The 17,027-nt window shown below is 50.1% G+C and overlaps 1 protein-coding gene across 1 annotated transcript in view; it reads right to left on the bottom strand.

Moving 5' to 3' along the window:
* Positions 1–16,687, bottom strand: part of GALNT2 (polypeptide N-acetylgalactosaminyltransferase 2) — a 200,125-nt gene extending 183,438 nt beyond the window's left edge. The window contains exon 1 of the mRNA XM_004426886.3: positions 16,418–16,687. Coding sequence (XP_004426943.1) covers positions 16,418–16,537 — 120 coding nt within the window. The 5' untranslated portion in view covers positions 16,538–16,687. The remainder of the gene's footprint in view (positions 1–16,417) is intronic.
* Positions 16,688–17,027: the final 340 nt, after the last annotated feature.

The raw sequence follows: 17,027 nt of genomic DNA, 5'->3' as shown, positions 1-17,027 counted from the left end.
GGGAGGAGATGACCAGCCTGAATGTCTGTGGAGCTGGAAAGGCAGGACTTGAAGCCAGACACCCACGAAATTACCATCCCATCAACTCACTCCATCAGCGCATTAATCCATTAGGTCCGCTTTGTTCTCGGTGCCTCTGCGAACATACATGCACTTTGACCAATTACAGTATCTTAAAAATTTAACCCAAACGTGACACTTCTGGCCTCAGCACTACAGCTTCACCTTAAACAAAAACAGGGACCTTCCCAGGCCCACAGTGATTTCATATGACCCAAGAGAGGGAGACAGACCACAAAGGAAAGGAAAGCTTCCCTTCCGGGGGGTTCTGACCTGATTTACATCCTAGTCCAATGATTCACACCACGATGTCACCATCAACCCATGTGCCTGCTCCAGGCAAGCCTCTCTCTATCAGGAAAGTCTCCCCAGAGAGGGCCCAGAAGCATCTGTGGGAAAGGAGAGTGAGCACGTCTGCCAGTAAAAATACAGGTAAGCCCTCGCTACACTGCATCAGCACCACCTCCATTTTCTCACTAACTTCCATCAACCCTCTTTTTACAGATGAGGAAATGGAGGCTAATTAGCAGTAATAGCAGGATTTGAACTGGATCTGATGTCATAGCCGGGTTCTTTGAATTATCATAACAAACATCAGGGGTTTTACATGGATTCTTCTTCCTTGAAATCACGACACAGCATATCTATTAATCTGCAATCGAGTTCTAAAGTTGTCTTAATTAGAGGCATCAGAGAAACCACACCAACACCACACTAATTGACGGAACCGGTCCTCAGCCCGCACAGGGGGGTTCTGTTGCATTGCCATGATTATTAATTTGTCTTCCACTTGTCGCTCACCTACAGTTTCAAAAGCAAGCCAGAAACTGAACTAATGAAACTGAAAGAAGCTTTACTAATTAAAACCTTGTGCAAAAGTTTTCAAGTAACACGCTGTATTCAGATAATAACAGCTCAAGATATTGAAAAAACCAATTGCCAATTAGAGTTAAAAAAATTAATTATATAGTCACAGTTAAAAAACCACATCCCAGGATAATTTTCAAAGACAAATTACCAGAGATTAAGGGGTAAAATTGGGCAATAATCTTGTGGTAACCACACCAGGGAGAAGGTTCTGGCCTGCAGCTTCCTGCCTCCTCTTCCAGCAGACCAAGGGTCACCCCGAGCTCCCCCCGGCTGCCCCGGATCCCCGATCAGCTCACCCCCCTCTCTGGGGCTCAGTTTTCTCACTAAGAAGGAGCAAGGGCTGCTGGGGTCCCTCTCATCCTCACTCTCCCTCTAAGATGAAAGTCCCAGGCGAGGCCCGTGGAGGTGGAGGTGCTTTCTGGGGCAATGGGCTCGCTGGCTCAAACACAGTAGAGGGAGGCTGGCTGCAGGCGGCACAGCAGCCCCAGGCTCGTGAACGCCAACCGCATAGGACAGCCACCACCACCCCAGCTCGGGGCGCCACCTCCTGCTAGAACAACACCAGAGTTGGCATCCACACTAGCAGTTGGCACTTACTATGCACGGACCAGGGCCCGATCTGATTTCTTCTTCACTGAACAACCCTATGAGATAGGTAAATGAGGAAACTGAGGCACAGAAGGGTTAATTAACTTGCCTGAGTTTACAGAGCTAACCAGAGAAGCCAGAATTCCAACCCAGGCTGGTGGCCCAGTGCTATGCGTCCCCTAGCCACGTCTCCCCAGAGCCAGCTCCCCACCAAGGGCTTCCCTGCACAATCGTCCTGGGCTCTTCCTGGCAGACCCACAAGGCCAGCTAGGAACAAGCAAAACGGCTTCCAAATGCCCCAGCATGGGTGTACTGAGTTGCCCTGGCAACCACTGAGACTTGGCCCTCCCACACACACCAGCACAGAGGTGGCCAGAGGGACAGAGCTAGCACTGCTTGGCTATCCCCCCACATCCCACGCGGAGCCTGGGTCATCGGGACTCAGGGCTCTGCCAGCAGCTCAGACCCTGAACACAGACCAGCCCTCCCAGAAGCCTCCTCTCCTTTGCAGAAACCTAAAATAAACTCTCAGTACTGAGGAGAGTTTTGCTTTAAAACACCTATGGCACAGCTGGTAAGGGCACCCAGCACTTTGCAATGCTAGAGTGAAAAACTAGATGACTTAGATCATCAGAAATACCCTTCTGGGGCCAGTACGGGCAAAACACCACCATGTGCTCTCTACCGGTTAGCAAGAACTCTTTAAACTAAAAACCATGTCTTGAGTACAAACACTGCTACAAAAATGACATCTCCCAGGTCAGATTTACCCCCAGGGGTGGGGGACACTTTCCCTACCCTCCTCTTCTTTGGAAAACAAGAGAGACCCAATTCATATCTTCCAAGGTCAATGTTTAGGGACCCACGTTATTTCCTGACGCAGACTGGCAGGAGGTCTCGTTAAGTTACTGAAGTATAGAGGAAGGATGAGCCCCAGCAGCCCTCTGCACAGGGATGTCCATGAGAAGCCCCACCTGCCTCCATGAGCCCGTTCATGAGGCCTGGACGCCCCAGCTATGCCCTTTCATGACCCCCAGCTTCAGGCCCGGAGCCCAGACCACCCAAGAACCCAGACTACAGCCCCTCCCTGCTCCCTGCTGGCTCATCCACATCAGCAGTTTCCAATAACAAAGGTTAAGTAGATGATCACCAGCCCCAGTAATCAGCACCTTCCAGGCCTGCAGTTGCAGCTGTGTATCAGCAAGAGACAAACCTGATATTTGAAACTGGCTGATGACTCAGGGCCTACAGCTCTAAGACCAGGACAGCCACAGTAGACTTGCCCCGAAGCCATATGGTAGGCAGTTAGGGGAAGATTAAAATTCCAGCCCCAACTCTGCTACTGCATGACCCGTGGGGCAAGTTCATAACCTTGGGGTCCATCAGAAACTGCATGTGTGAATGCAGGAAGAAAACCAGTTCCTGATGTTCTTCCAGGCACGCTGAAATGAAATAAAATGAGCAATGGCTCTAAAGTGTTTCAGGTACCCCAGTGACAAGGCTGATGTAAATTTGAAGTACCAGGAATTATACCTTACAGAAAATATGCGGTACTGTATATTTGTCAAAAATCTCTTATTTACAAATACAATGTAAAATCTGAGGCTTTAGCAATAACATCCTGTTGGAGAAACAAGAAGAAATAATATATATGTATTAGAAGTCTCCCACCATGGCTTCCCAAGTCATCCACAGCTCCTAACGGATCGTTTATGACAGCAAGCAAAACTGCCTAGGATGAGTGAAAAAGGTGGCAGAGGACTGAACAGGAGACATGTATTCTGCCCTCCAGGCGCCTGTCAAATGAGAAGGGGGTAATTAACATCATAAAACATCTACGCCAAACTCTGGTGGGTGACAGGGTCTCCAGGCCCCTGAGCAGTCTGGTTAAGTGTAAGCAATCTCACAACCACCTAAACCGAGACTCGACCACAAAAAGGCTCACCAGAAGTAGCAACTTCCAAAGAATTTAGATAATTCTCATAGAAAAAATGGCACCAAATGTAAGAATAGCTTCCTGGTGACACAGGTGACAATTCAGGATCTCAGGCAACCTGTGAAGCATCCTTTGAAAAGAATCATCACTGGATATTCCTAAATTACAGAAGATATACGAGGCTGATGTACATCTTTACTGACTGCAATATTGTGATTTATAAGAAATATCTATTTAGGGCCGGCTCCGTGGCTTAGCGGTTAAGTGCGTGCGCTCTGATGCTGGCAGCCCGGGTTCGGATCCCGGGAGCGCCCCGAGGCACCACTTCTCCGTCCAACGCGAGGCCGAGTCCCACGTACAGCAACTAGAAGGATGTGAACCTATGACATACAACTATCTACTGGGGCTTTGGGGGGAAAAAACTGAATAAATAAAATCTTTAAAAAAAAAAAAGAAATATCTATTTGGTTATTCAGATGACCAAAATATATTTCTCATATGTATTAGGTCTTTGCCCATGGTTCCTGGCTCGCAGCTCCCCAAACCCTTGGAATTTCCTGAGCAGTAACAGCACTGAGAGCATCTTTTGTCATATTTGGTCTCTCGTCCTCAGTTTCTGAAAGGGCTTCAGAGCCATTAAGGTGAAATGGCTGTCTTCTTACTCACAACAAACCCCCTTCCTCCACAACTGGGTTTATGTTAATGGGTGACTTTTGGAAAGCACCTACCAATGGGGGGCTGGTTGCCAGGGTAACCAACCTCGAACAGAGGGTTGGAACTTTCGGTCCCACTCCCTTATTTCTGGGGAGGACAGAGGGGCTGAAGGATGAATGAATCACCAATGGCCAATGATTTCATCAATCGTGTTATGTAATGATGCCTCCATAAGCCCCAAAAAGAGGGAGTTAGGAGAGCTTCCAGGTTGGGGAAACAGAATGCTTTCATGTGCCACTGTGCCGGACCCCAAAATCCACAGGGACAGAAGCTCCTTTGTTCGGGACCTTGCCCTGTGTATCTCTTCTTCAAGCTGTTGATTCATATCCTTTAATACCCCTTGTAATAAATTGGTAATCTAGTGAGTAAACAGGTTTCCAGAGTACTCTGAGCTGCTCTAGCAAATTAATGGAACCCAACGAGGGTTCATGGAACCTCTGCTTTATAGCCAGTCGGTCAGAAGTACAGGTAACAACCTGGGCTTGCGACTGGCACCTGAATCGGAGGGCAGACTTGTGGGACTAAGCCCTAACCTGTGGGAACTGACTCTCTATCTGGATAAAGAGTCAGAATTGAGTTGAATTGTAGGACACCAAGCTGGTGTCACAGAGCATTGCTTGGTGGTATAGGGGGACCCCTCCCACACACACACACACATTGGAAATTGGGAGTAGAAACCTTCTACTGACCCTATCACAAAGCTTTAACAGTGCTTTTTAAAAAATACTAGTTTTCAGGGGCCGGCCCTGTGGTTTAGCGGTTAAGTGCGCGCGCTCCGCTACTGGCGGCCCGGGTTCGGATCCCAGGCGCGCACCGACACACTGCTTCTCCTGCCATGCTGAGGCCGCGTCCCACGTACAGCAACTAGAAGGATGTGCAACTACGACATACAACTATCTACTGGGGCTTTGGGGTGGGGTAGGGAAAGGAGGAGGACTGGCAATAGATGTTAGCTCAGAGCTGGTCTTCCTCAGCAAAAATAGAGGAGGATTAGCACGGATGTTAGCTCAGGGCTGATCTTCCTCACAAAAAAAAAAACAAAAAACTAGTTTTCAGCTGGTTTGCTAATTTAAGCTATATACATCTATAAACTTCTTTCTAAATTTTTTAATGAAATTTTCCAAGTACACAAAAATAAAAATAGTATGATGAACCCCAGGTACCCAACAGTGAACTTCAACAAGACACTTAGCCAATCTTGTTCCCCCATGATTTTCCCCTCAGAAATGATATCATTGCATCCAGAAATACTTTAGCTTCTATCTACAAAAGATAAGGATTTTCGGGGCCAGCCCGGTGGCACAAGCTGTTAGGTGCGTGCGCTCCGCTTCGGCAGCCCCAGGTTCGCAGGTTCGGATCCCGGGCACGCACCGATGCACCACTTGGTAAGCCACGCTGCGGCGGCATCCCATATAAAGTAGAGAAAGATGGGCACAGATGCTAGCCCAGGCCCACTCTTCCTCAAGAAAAAAAGGGGAGGATTGGCATCGGATGTTAGCTCAGCGCTAGTCCTCCTCACAAAAAAAAAAAGAAAAAAAGATAAGGATTTTCAAAAAACATAAACCCCAATGCCATTATAGCCACTGAAAAAAATTTATAATAATGCCTTAAACTTCATCTACTATCCAGTCCCTATTCAACTTACTCCTCATTATTCTTTTTTACAAGTCTTTCTCTAGTTGGTTTGTTCAGTGGTTGTGAGCTCCTTGAAGAAAGAGTATCTCATCCCCTTCTACAGATCTCAGTACTCAACAGGGTAACCTGTAGATAGAAAATGCTCAAAAATGTCTCTCAATGGGTTCATGCTCATCAGCTGCTCATCTCTCAAAAATAAACAGTAGGAAGTACTCCTGTTCACATGGATTCTGGGAAGTAGGAGTGAAGAGACGCAGATGTACACAGTCCAATGGGGGCTACCATTTTCCTTTATCAAGGGCAGGAGGCCTGGAGCTGAGTTCTCATAAAGGTAAGTCATCTGACACAGGAGAAAAGGAAAGATGCACTTTTTTTTCACAGTCTAACATGAAATTGGGGTGCATCTCACAATGAACGACATCTTATGATGCTGTGGGCCAGGCAAGGACCACGATGCGCCTGTCAATACCAGCACATGCTCAAACATACAACACTCTAGCAGTGAAATCTGCAGAATGCATGTCAGTGGCTTGGATGAAAGTCCCAGAAACAGCAATAAAGTACTCATAATCCCTAGAAACCAAATCGAGTGGGACAGGACTGGATGGTGATTTGGAGAGTTAGGCAAAATTCCCAGAAGAGCCCAAAGTTGGCTAACTCTACATAATTGCCAAGCTATGTTAAGAGCCCTTAGCACTTTTACGGTTTTTTTTTAGGAAATGCTGCATCCACCAGAGATCCTGGTGGCACAGAGGATGTGTCTGAGGAAAGCAGGCACTGACATCTGAGCCAAAAAGTGGACGCTGAAAAAGTTAGGAACACCTCACCCAATGTATTTCATGTGTATTTTCCTTTTTATCTGTGCACAAGAGTGATAAATGGAAAAATCGATGTCTAATTAAGTCTAAAGGAGCTCTTTAAGTAGAAAATAAAAATGTTAACTGATAAGAAACCATTGTGTCACAGTTCAATGGACAGTGTTTTTTCTTTCCTAGTGGTACATAAAATAATGGTTTTATGAATAACAGCATCTTAGATTGGATGAAAAAGGGCATATCCCAGACACCGGGGGAATCTGTGATCACCAAAAGTGAGACAGGAAGAAAAACAAGCAGGTGAGCTTACTGGCACAGAGGAATAAGGAAGGGCAAGGGGTAGGAGGCAGAAAGAGACGAAAAGGGGCTAAGCCTTTGAAGGTCACAGAGCAAAAGCTCAAAATCTAGGTCAGTGGGAAAGCCCTGAGGCAGGAAGGACCAAGACAATGAGACATGAAGGCACCCCACGCTGGGCCAACCAGCTCATCATCCAGGACAGCCATATAAAGGCCCTGACTCCAGGGTCACCCCCACCTACCAGATCCTGATAACAGAGTGCTTAACTTATGGGCCTCTCCAAACTGCAGGCCTTTAATTTGCATCAGCTCTTCAAGCTCTCATAGGGTGATTCAGCTAAGAAAGACAGACCCTTCATTTGAAGTGCGTTGTCTTTCTGGTACAGTGGGCTTTCAGGAAAAAGAGTTCACTCCCTGGACTGGCCTCTGAAGCAGAGAGGAAGAAACCTCAACAGCTGCTCTTGGGTCTGAGGCCTTTAAAATTACCTTTTCTTTGCCGCTATGTAAATGTTCCAGTAGTTTTGTCCAGAAACACACTGTAGGCATGGTACATAACCCCATAAAACATCTAATGACCCCTCATAAACGCTAATGGCTTCTATGAAAAGCAGCCGGATGCTCTCACTCAAGAAGCAGGAGAACCTGCAATTTCCCACCATTCTACCTCCCCCAAGTGGCTGTGGGCAATGAAGTCACATGTCCATTTTATCTTCCACAAATACTACAGATCACAGAGCCTCAATATTACCCACACTGCCAAGAACCACCTCTCCAAAGGCCAGGTACCAGGGAGGATTCTGACCTCTGATTTCCTGCAGACGAGAATCAACAACTCCCCATCACCCACAGCAACACGCAGAGATGACATCACAGTGGAAATCCTGTGCTGGAGCAGGTGCACAGGGACCAGCGAGGATTTCTCATTACGTGATAATGTGTGTGGAAAGCGCTCCAAAAATGTGCGATGTGATTTAATGGGGTGCCTAACAATGGACGCTGAGTGCTTTGCCAATCCAGCTTAGCACTTCACAGAGATCAGCTCAGAAATCAAGCAACGAGACTGTTCCATAAGCACATTCTACTAAATCAATGAGCAAATTAACCGGAAGGCACCTAAAGCAGTCCCAGGCTCATGGGGGGGGGCGGGGCATGGGAGTGTGCGCACCATTTTCACTAGGATGAGCACATATGTCACCCAAGACACCAGATGAAACAAGAAGAGTAGACCCAAGATTTCCACGTGGTGGAGGAGACTCCACCACTGACACAAACCAAAGGCAACAACCTCTGGGAAGAAAACTGGCTCATTTACTTAGCAAAGGAACCAAGGAGTATACAGACCACCAAAAAGGCAGGACACGGCTGAAACCAGGGCTGCATCTGAAGCAAAGAGAGCCACAAAGGCATGTGCTTTGAGTCTAGGCTCAAATCTGACCTCCCCACTGAGCCTATGGGACCACCCATTTAACACTGCAACCCATGCCTCCACCCAATTTCTAATCCCCTTCCTTGCTCTATTTTCTCCAGGGCACTTAGCCCCCTTTTTCACGTTACATAATTACTGACCTACCATGTTTCTGTCTAAGTGCCCTGCCCCTAGAATGAAAGTCCCACAAGTGCAAGGATTCTGTGTTATATCCCCTGTGAATTCCCAAATACCCAAGTAGTACCTTACACATCGTAGGTGCTCAAGAAATACACACTGAAAGAATGAATGAAAGGGACCAGAGCTTGTTCTGTCTGCTCCTGCTGGAGGAGAAACTGACGGCTGCCGTCTTCAGGACAGGCAGAGGCCTGAAGGATAAGAACACAAAACATTTCACAGAGCAAAAGGTAAAAATGAAGAAAAGAGCAAAAGAGAATGACACTACCATCAGAGCATTACTATGAGTGCATCTGCTCCAAAAAGCCTTCCAAGAACATTCTGACACAATGCAGCAGGACGAGGGGATGGCCAGAGTGTGGAAGGGGCATGGAAAGCCCAGGAATCAAGAGCAGGCCACGTCCCACATGGCGGGCCCCAGGCCACGGATGAACCCTACTGCCTCCAGAGGCCCAGGGAGATTTCTCCCACCAGCCAAGCCTGGGTCTGCCACCCAGTGGCTCTGTGACCTTGGAAAAGTTACTTAACTTCTGTGTGCTTCAGTTTCAGCAGTAAAATGGGAGGAATAAAAGGCTGTTAGGAGTGAATGAGTTAATATCTGTAAAGCATCAGGGCTGTGCCTGACACACAGTGGGCACTGCCAGAGTAAGTGTTTATTAAGTTAAAACTCCTTCCCAGGAGTCCACCCCAGACCACACAGACAGGCAGGCCTGTTCCGTGAAGGTCTAACCGGAAAGGCGGCAGGGAGAAGAAAAGAAATCAAAGTTAACATTGACTACAAGAGTGGTTCTCAATTCTGCCCAGGGGACCCTTGGCAACACCTGTGGACATTGTTCGTTGTTACAACTGAGGTGGGGGTACCAGTAGCATCCATTGGGTGGAGGCCGGGGAAGCCACAAACATCCTACAAGGCACGCGGCAGCCCCACGCCACAAAGATTATCCAGCTCAAGACGTCGACCACGTCAAGGCTGAGAAACCCTGAAAAAGAGTGCCCGCTGCCCACCAAGTACCCTTGTCCCTGCCAAAACGTGTGTCCTGATTTGGGTCTAGAAATTCAGCAACTCTATCCCAGCTGTCCTGCCCGTTTCTCCTCCCAAAGAATCACCAGGCAGAAAGCCACTAGCCACTAGCCCAGGGAGGACCAGGTGGCCAGCAGGATGGGCCTGGGAGACACTCCTAGGAGCACAGAGGTGAAAGGAACAGTTCACCAGGGCCGGCAGCCCAAGGGCAGGCTGAGCCGCAAGTGACCCAGCAGCAAGTGACCTGCCCACTTCTCGTCCCCAGGCAGCCACCCCTCAGCTGCTGCTTCATGACAGCTGGCCCCATAAGACATGGAGCACATAACTCTCAAAGCCTAGGAAAGCTTTTTCAATGTAAGCCCAGGAGCGAGACTCTATGTGACCATTTCTGGTTTTTCAAATGCAGCCCTGATGAATCACGGCCTTCTACATTCCAGCATGCTAAGAAACCCGATCCCTATAAAATGACACATTTCCCAGGCCCATAATACTGGACACGACTAAATGCAAAAATGCCTAGTGTTTCACCCAGTCCTGCAGCAGGCAGAGTGAGAGCAGGAGCACAGATCCGCCTGCCTAGGGCAAGGGACCAAGAGACCAAGGGAGAGGAGGAGGTGCCCCACCAGGGAGGACTTGTCAGCTCCTGGAGCCCAGTTTTTTATTCCCTAGAAATGGGCACACAGTCAGAAAGGAGAAAGGTGAGGAAGGCTCTCTTGACTGGACAGGAAAACTGGATAGGCAATCCTGGTACCTCCATACCTGGGGTTAATCCTTAAGGTCAAGCATGTGGCCAAAGGTCAGAGAATCCTCACACCAGTTAACCAGAACAAGGTCAAGTTCTACTCCGAGGGCACGAGTGTCCACTGGAGCACTCATACCAACACATTCAATGTAATTCTAGATGGAGGAGAGTTCCTTGTCAGGCCCAGCCTATCCCAGAACTCACCCAGGAGGCCATGCTTCTGAAGTGTCAAGAGGTCCTCCTTCAGAAACCTCACCAATAAGGCAGTCTGCAGGTAAGGACCCAAGGCCACAATAGTGGAATGATGATGCCCAACAGCAACACAGAATCAAAGACCTCCTCAAGGGGAAAGGTGATCTTTCAGATCATAGAAATGAGACCAGGCCAACACCTCCTTTGATCCAAGCGGTACATTCGCAGGAGTGATGCTGAACATGTTTAAGTCCCACTGTGACACAGGCATGGAAGCAGGGTCCAAGAAGCCCCTGCAGTGGCAGGTTTCAACACTTTCATTGCTGATCATAGAGAATGGATCCCAAGGGAAGACCAGGGCACCTCGGGGTGGCAGGCACTCATGGGGTCACGAAGGAGTGGCATTTATTTAACAACCGATATGGAAGTATCTCAGTATTTTAATCTGTGTGGCATGGCTATATAGGTGTGTTTCCACCTGGATATCCATCCGGCTTGATGTTTCGGCATCATCCATGCAAACAGAGCTTCCAGAACACCACTTACGAGGAGAAAAGCTCAAGAACAAAGAAGGGGAGTAGGCTTGGCCAGGTTTGGCTGTTTTCTCATCCCATGAATTCAAGGAGACTTCACCGATTTTCCCCAGGAATACCTTGCCTCCTTCCGGGGATCTCAGCCAGAACCTCAATCAGTCCCTGCGTGTGCCTCACCCCCACCCCCACCCTCTTCCGCTATACCAACTGCCTCTGGATTCACCAGAAGTTCGGCAACACAGCACTGCCTGCTTTGAAATCGACATCTTCCCAGACTGACTTTCCTCTCCCCAAAGATCTGAAAAACACGAATGGCAGCAACAAGAAATTATATATATATGTATGTCTCCCCCCACCCCAATCATTTTTCTGACCACCTTTCAAAGACCTCTTCCTCTGATGCAAACAGAAGACCCACCACTCCCCAGGAGGGTGGAGAGAGCAGAGATTTACAGATGGCCAAAAGCCTCCACACAACATTAACAGCTTCCTGGGTCTCCACCCCTCCCACATCCTCCACAAGGTCTGACAGAGCACAATCAGGCTGACCCCACTCCATGCTGGGTACAGCAGCTCCTTCATTTTTGCTAGAGGGTTCAGGGAAGAGCTCATTATTTTTGCACTGTTTATCAGTCACAATCTGTTTCCATTATGTTCCAGCACCCGGAGGCAGCCACAACATAACTCCAGAATAGGGAAACTTTATTTTCTTTAGAGAAAAGTTTATAACACAATGCCAGATTGTCAGATTCTCTGGCTATATAGTTTGTTCTCCCGCTACTGCCCTCCCTACCTCAACTTCAAACTCTCATCTCAAAAGGAATTTCTTTAAATTCCAAACTGATTATAGGTGGCAGGGTGTGGTACGGGTCCCCTCGCTTAGCATCCACCCACAGACATGCTCACAGATCTGCTAATGCCCATTAAACTGTGTGGTAGCCTCGTGTTCAACCTCAAACCATGTGTACTTGAGTGATGACAGCCATCTCCCTTCCTGCCAGAAGAAGCCAGGCTGCAGGGGTAGAGTAGTGGAGCCTAGAGACTGGGCGGGGAGCAGAGTGGGCCGGCCTGATCACCACAGGAAACCTCCACTTAGGGACACGTCCACTAGCGACACTCCTGACTGTTTACACAACCACCAAAGAAAGATGTGTCCTCTGCCCACTTTCCTGCTGGCTGCCCAGGGACAGGAACCCCACTATGACACCACAGCTGGGTACAAGAGAATTGGCATGGTATCTGAACCACTTTTCCCAAGAGGCAGTCTTTAACGTCATTCGAGGTTCATAGCGCAAGCCCCAATGAACCAACCAAATCAATCTTGGAGAAATGGATGAGGGATAAAAAAAAGAAAAATATCAACAATTTTCCAGAGAGCAAGAAGACACTTAAGATGCCAGGTTCACTATATTTTGAAGAGAATATTTAGGCTTTTCTTTTTTCTTTTTCTTTTTTCCCCTCCAGATACCATTTATTCAGCACATACCATTTGCCAGCACCTACTAATGGCATTTAGTTCTCAGCCACAAGGTAAGAATGATTATCTCCATTCAGTGCCAATAAATGGATTCATACCGTTCCCCTTCATTTGAATGTCCACTACCCAGCTGGTGGGGGCCAATCCAGTGGCATAGTGGTTAAGTTCGCATGCTCTGCTTCGGCGGCCTAGGGTTCGCAGGTTCGGATCCCGGGCGTGGACCTATGCACCAGTTATCAAGTCACACTGTAGAAGTCGTCCCACATATAAAGTAAAGAAAAATGGGCACGGATGCTAGCCCAGGGCCAATCTTCCTCAGCAAAAAGAAGATGATTGGCAATGGACATTAGCTCAGGGCTAATCTTCCTCACCAAAAAAAAAAAAAATTAAGAAAAAACCATTACTGGTTCCGTATGATCAACCAAATTAAAAACCAACAAGTCAGCCTGGCATTCGAAGCCCTCTAAAATTTAGTCCCAAACTCCTTCTCCATTTTTTCACACTCACATTCCCTGCACATGTACCGTGCTCCAGCCAAGTGAAGCCCCTCACCATTCCAAGAGGCCCACCCTCCTCCCCCAGATCCTCCCGGTAAATGCTGTCTACAAGATCAGGCTCAAAGTCCCCCGCCCCTGGACCCCCAGAGCAGGGGCTGTAGCACCTGTGCCCACTCATCCAGGAAGGTGGTGGAAAAGTGAATGGGCTGCCGGGGCCCTTGGTCACATCCTTCAGCCAATGCTTACCCTCACCTCCCACGGGGGTGGGGCACACAGATAAGGGGTCTTGGGCTTGACAGGCTCTTTCAGTAGAGATTATTCTTCACATACTGGAAAACCCTTCCTTTTCATCTTAAACAGCCACTCTTTACCCAGAGGCAGGTTCATTTCAGCAGAAATCCCTTCCTCTCTTCTGTGGCTCCATCCACTGCCAACATACCAAGGCCCAGGGGAGACTTAACAGGATTAAAACTTTAAAGCATTTAAGATACTCAAAGGAAAGGCATCCTTGAAGTGCAAATCATCAATTTAGGGGGAAAGAGCACAACATGGGGGAGGGGAGGAATCTATACAAATATAAATGAGATATACTTTTAAATAATACAATGCATAAGATTGACCACACACCTAGAACCTCAGCATTGAGTCCCGAGTTGGGCAGCAATGCCTGGGTTGGTTTTCAGCATCTGCTCCTGTTTAGTTTATTAAATCTGCAATCTGAGGTGAGGTGGCTTTCTGGGCTTTGCCAAACGGAGAATAACAGTCCTGAGATGAGTTATTTAACAGGCAGGGCATACAGTGACGAGCCAGGCCGGGTTGCTGAAGCAGCAGAAATACCAGTCAGGCTCCTGTCAGACAATCCCCAAAGCCTAATACAGAAGCCTGGTACCGCGTGAAAAACGTCAGGGCGTAGAGAAATTGGCTAAACATGGAATTAGAGCCTTGACTTCAATAGTAGGAAACAAGAGAAGCAATATAAGTCCAATAACATCTAAAACACTATAGCTAGTATTTAAATTCTGCCTTTACATGCACAGCACATTAACTTTTTTATGTCCATACTTCACAAGCTAAAAAAACTACATATTTCCTTTTATCATGAGGATGAACTAAATTTGAAAAGACTTTCTAGTCTCTAAATCCATGGAAACAATTCAGGAGAAAGGAAGACAACCCACCTTTATACGCTAGGTGAGGAAATTCAGGACAGCACCCCTCCAGAAACAGGCTCAGGGCTTCTCCTCTTCACATCAGGGCCCACCACGCTAAGTAAATGAGTCGTCTTCTGCAATTTCAGAAGACTGTTGCATCTACACACCTCTTCCTCAACTGAAAAATCACTTAACCATTCTAAGGGCTGGGATTAAATTTTATGGTTCATTGACAGAAAGAACAGAATCCCAAATTACCAATCCCTGTGTGATTGTTCATTTCCCACACTTCCTTCTACATGGTCTCTGTACCTTTCTATTGCCACCAGGCCACAAGGAGTTCTTAGATTATTTTTTTTAACTAACCATCACACTTCAGAAGTCAACATGGAACAGCCCTCAAAAATCATCTACCAGCCCACCAGTTGAAGCCCACCAAGGAGAAACCAGCCTCTCCAGATGCTAAGGCCACAGTGCTGCTGCTTCTAATCACATGCACTAACGACAGTGGCAAACCAAAGGAGGAGAAATACCAACTGTGGGCTGTTTAGTTTTCTTCTGCATGAAAGGCAGAAAGCTTTGCCCAGTCTCACCAGCACAGGAGGCTATGTGGACCCGCCAAGGTTCAGTTTACTGGCAAGCCAAGTTTTTAAGATAATTCCAGTTTAATAGGACCAGAGTTTTCACTATGTCAACAGCTACACTGCTTCCCCTCAGTGCAGTGCTCTGGATGGTTCAAGAATAAAGGGAAACTTCACACACATACAACAGCTCCCCGCATTAAAAAAAGAAAACTAAATAGGGCTAAGACCGCACTGTCAGTTCAGAACCAACCTAAGCCAATTCAGCACATGGGGAAGACTCTTCATTTCTTCCTCTCTAGAGAAAGCAAACACATGAAATTGACCAAGAATCAGATGAGACGCCTACGTCCATCTAATACCTTCAGCTGAGAACCAACGGATGAATGAAGGAAGCAAGCAAGGAAGGAATCCTCCGAAGCAGCCAACCTCAAGCAGCGTTGACATTCAGCGTCCGACTTCAGGGCTAAAGTCTGTTCATGCACAGTTAGTCCCGTTCAGCTTGTTTCAGGATACATTCCCTGGTTCCAGCCCAACCCGCGGTCCACCTCCATTAACTCAGAATTTCCTGGGTTTGCGGTGACACTAAATGTCACAGTATGGGGATTACAGGATTTTGTAAAAGATAATGTTGCTTTCAGAGCCTATTTGCATCACACACCACAAACACGGCGGGCGGCATCCGCACGGCCCCTCTCCGGGCAGGCGCTCGGCCGCAGGACGCGCCGTCGGGCTCCTCCCGGCGCTCCGCTTCCTCCCGAATACTCCGGGCCGTCCGGAGTGGCTTACACGGTCCCCACGCCCAATTACCGGGCCCTGGAGCTTGTGAAAACACACTCACAGAAAGTGGACTATCCCCGCGTGATGGGGCGTGGGGCTGGGAAGGACAAGCGCAGGAGCCCACGTCCGGCCACGCGGGGGCCGGGCCGAAGAGCAAATCTTAACGCGGGGCCGAGAGGGGAAGGGCGGCGGGGGCTGTCCGTGGCCGGCCTCGCTCGGGGCGCAGTGCTCCTCCGCTTACACTGGCCCAGAGGAGTCCGTTTTATTCCGCACAGGGCTGGCTGCGCCCCCGCCCCCAGAGGTAATGGGCAGAGAAGGGGCCGAGACCCAGAACTGCCCCCTCCCCGCTGCGAGGTGACAAGGGGGAAGAGGGTGAGGATCTGCAGCGGCTTGTATCAAAGGACTGAAAAGAAACTTGGACTCCTCTCTCCTCATGTACATGACTCGCTAGGAAGGCAGCCGCCTCTCCCCCGTCTCCTCCCCACCTCCTTTTGTGTTTCCCAACCCCCCCACCCCTAAACTTCCCACCGCAGGGGATGAGCTCCTGGCAGCCGGACCAGACCCAACTTAAATGACGTAGAGCAGAGAGGGGAGAGGGACGGAGGAGGGGGGGAGACAAGGAAGGCGTCGCGGTCCCCAGCCCTGCGAGGCTGCGCCGGGTCGCTCCCTCCAGAGCCCGGCGAGCGCGGAGAGGCCGGGTGAGCCCCTGCCCTGAGGACTCGGCCAGGAGGCCCGGGCCGGAGTCGGGGAGCCGAGAGGAGATCCGGGCAGAGGAGAGCAAGAGGGGCCGGCAGCCCCTCCGGTCCCCGCAGCCTCTTCGGAGCGAGAGGGTCTGCGGCCGGGCAGGGGCGCGTCGGCACCGGGAGGGCCCGGGGCGCTGGGGGAAGTCGGGGTTTCGGGGGGGCCGGGCAGGGCGCCCCACTCACCTTCCTGCCGCCGCCGGCGCCCGCGGCCAGCGCGGAGCCGCCCCCCGAGTACATGTAGTAGGCGATGCCCAGCACCCACAGGAAGGCGAAGCACAGCAGCATCCGCGAGCGCCGCCGCATTCTCCCGACTCGGCCGCCGGCCGCGGCCGCCGCTGCTCGCGAGTGCTGGCGGGGCCGGCGCGGGGGTGCGGGCGGGGAGGAGCGGAGGAAGGGGAAGGCGCGGCGGCTCCTCCTCCGGCGCGGGCGGCTCCGGGCGGCGAGGCGGCGCGCACTCGGCCCCGAGCTCCGCCCAGGCCGGGAGCGCCGCGCGGCGCCCGAGCAGGAAGCGGCGGCTCGGAGGCGGCGAGGGGGTCAGGGAGCAAAGGGCGACCAATCGGCGGCGGCTGCGGGGGCCCGGGCGCCGGCCGGAGGAGGGGATTACCGCGTCTCCATGGCTGCAGCACGCCGGGCTCCGCCAGGAGGGCAGCGGCGGTAGGTCCTCCCCCGGGCCCGCCTCGCGCGCCCCGCCCCGGCCGCCGCCCCGCCCCCTCTGCGTCCGCCCGCCGCTGCCCCTCTGCCCCGGTGAGTGACAGGTGGCTGCCCGAAATCCGGGAGAGGCGCGTGCACACGT

This window comes from Ceratotherium simum, chromosome 6 (genome assembly GCF_057802395.1).
Source record: "Ceratotherium simum simum isolate JZ-2026a chromosome 6, ASM5780239v1, whole genome shotgun sequence".
In the NCBI taxonomy this organism is placed as follows: Eukaryota; Metazoa; Chordata; class Mammalia; order Perissodactyla; family Rhinocerotidae; genus Ceratotherium; species Ceratotherium simum.
The sequence above is the reverse complement of the archived record's forward strand: the minus strand, read 5'-3'. Positions and strand labels throughout refer to the sequence as shown.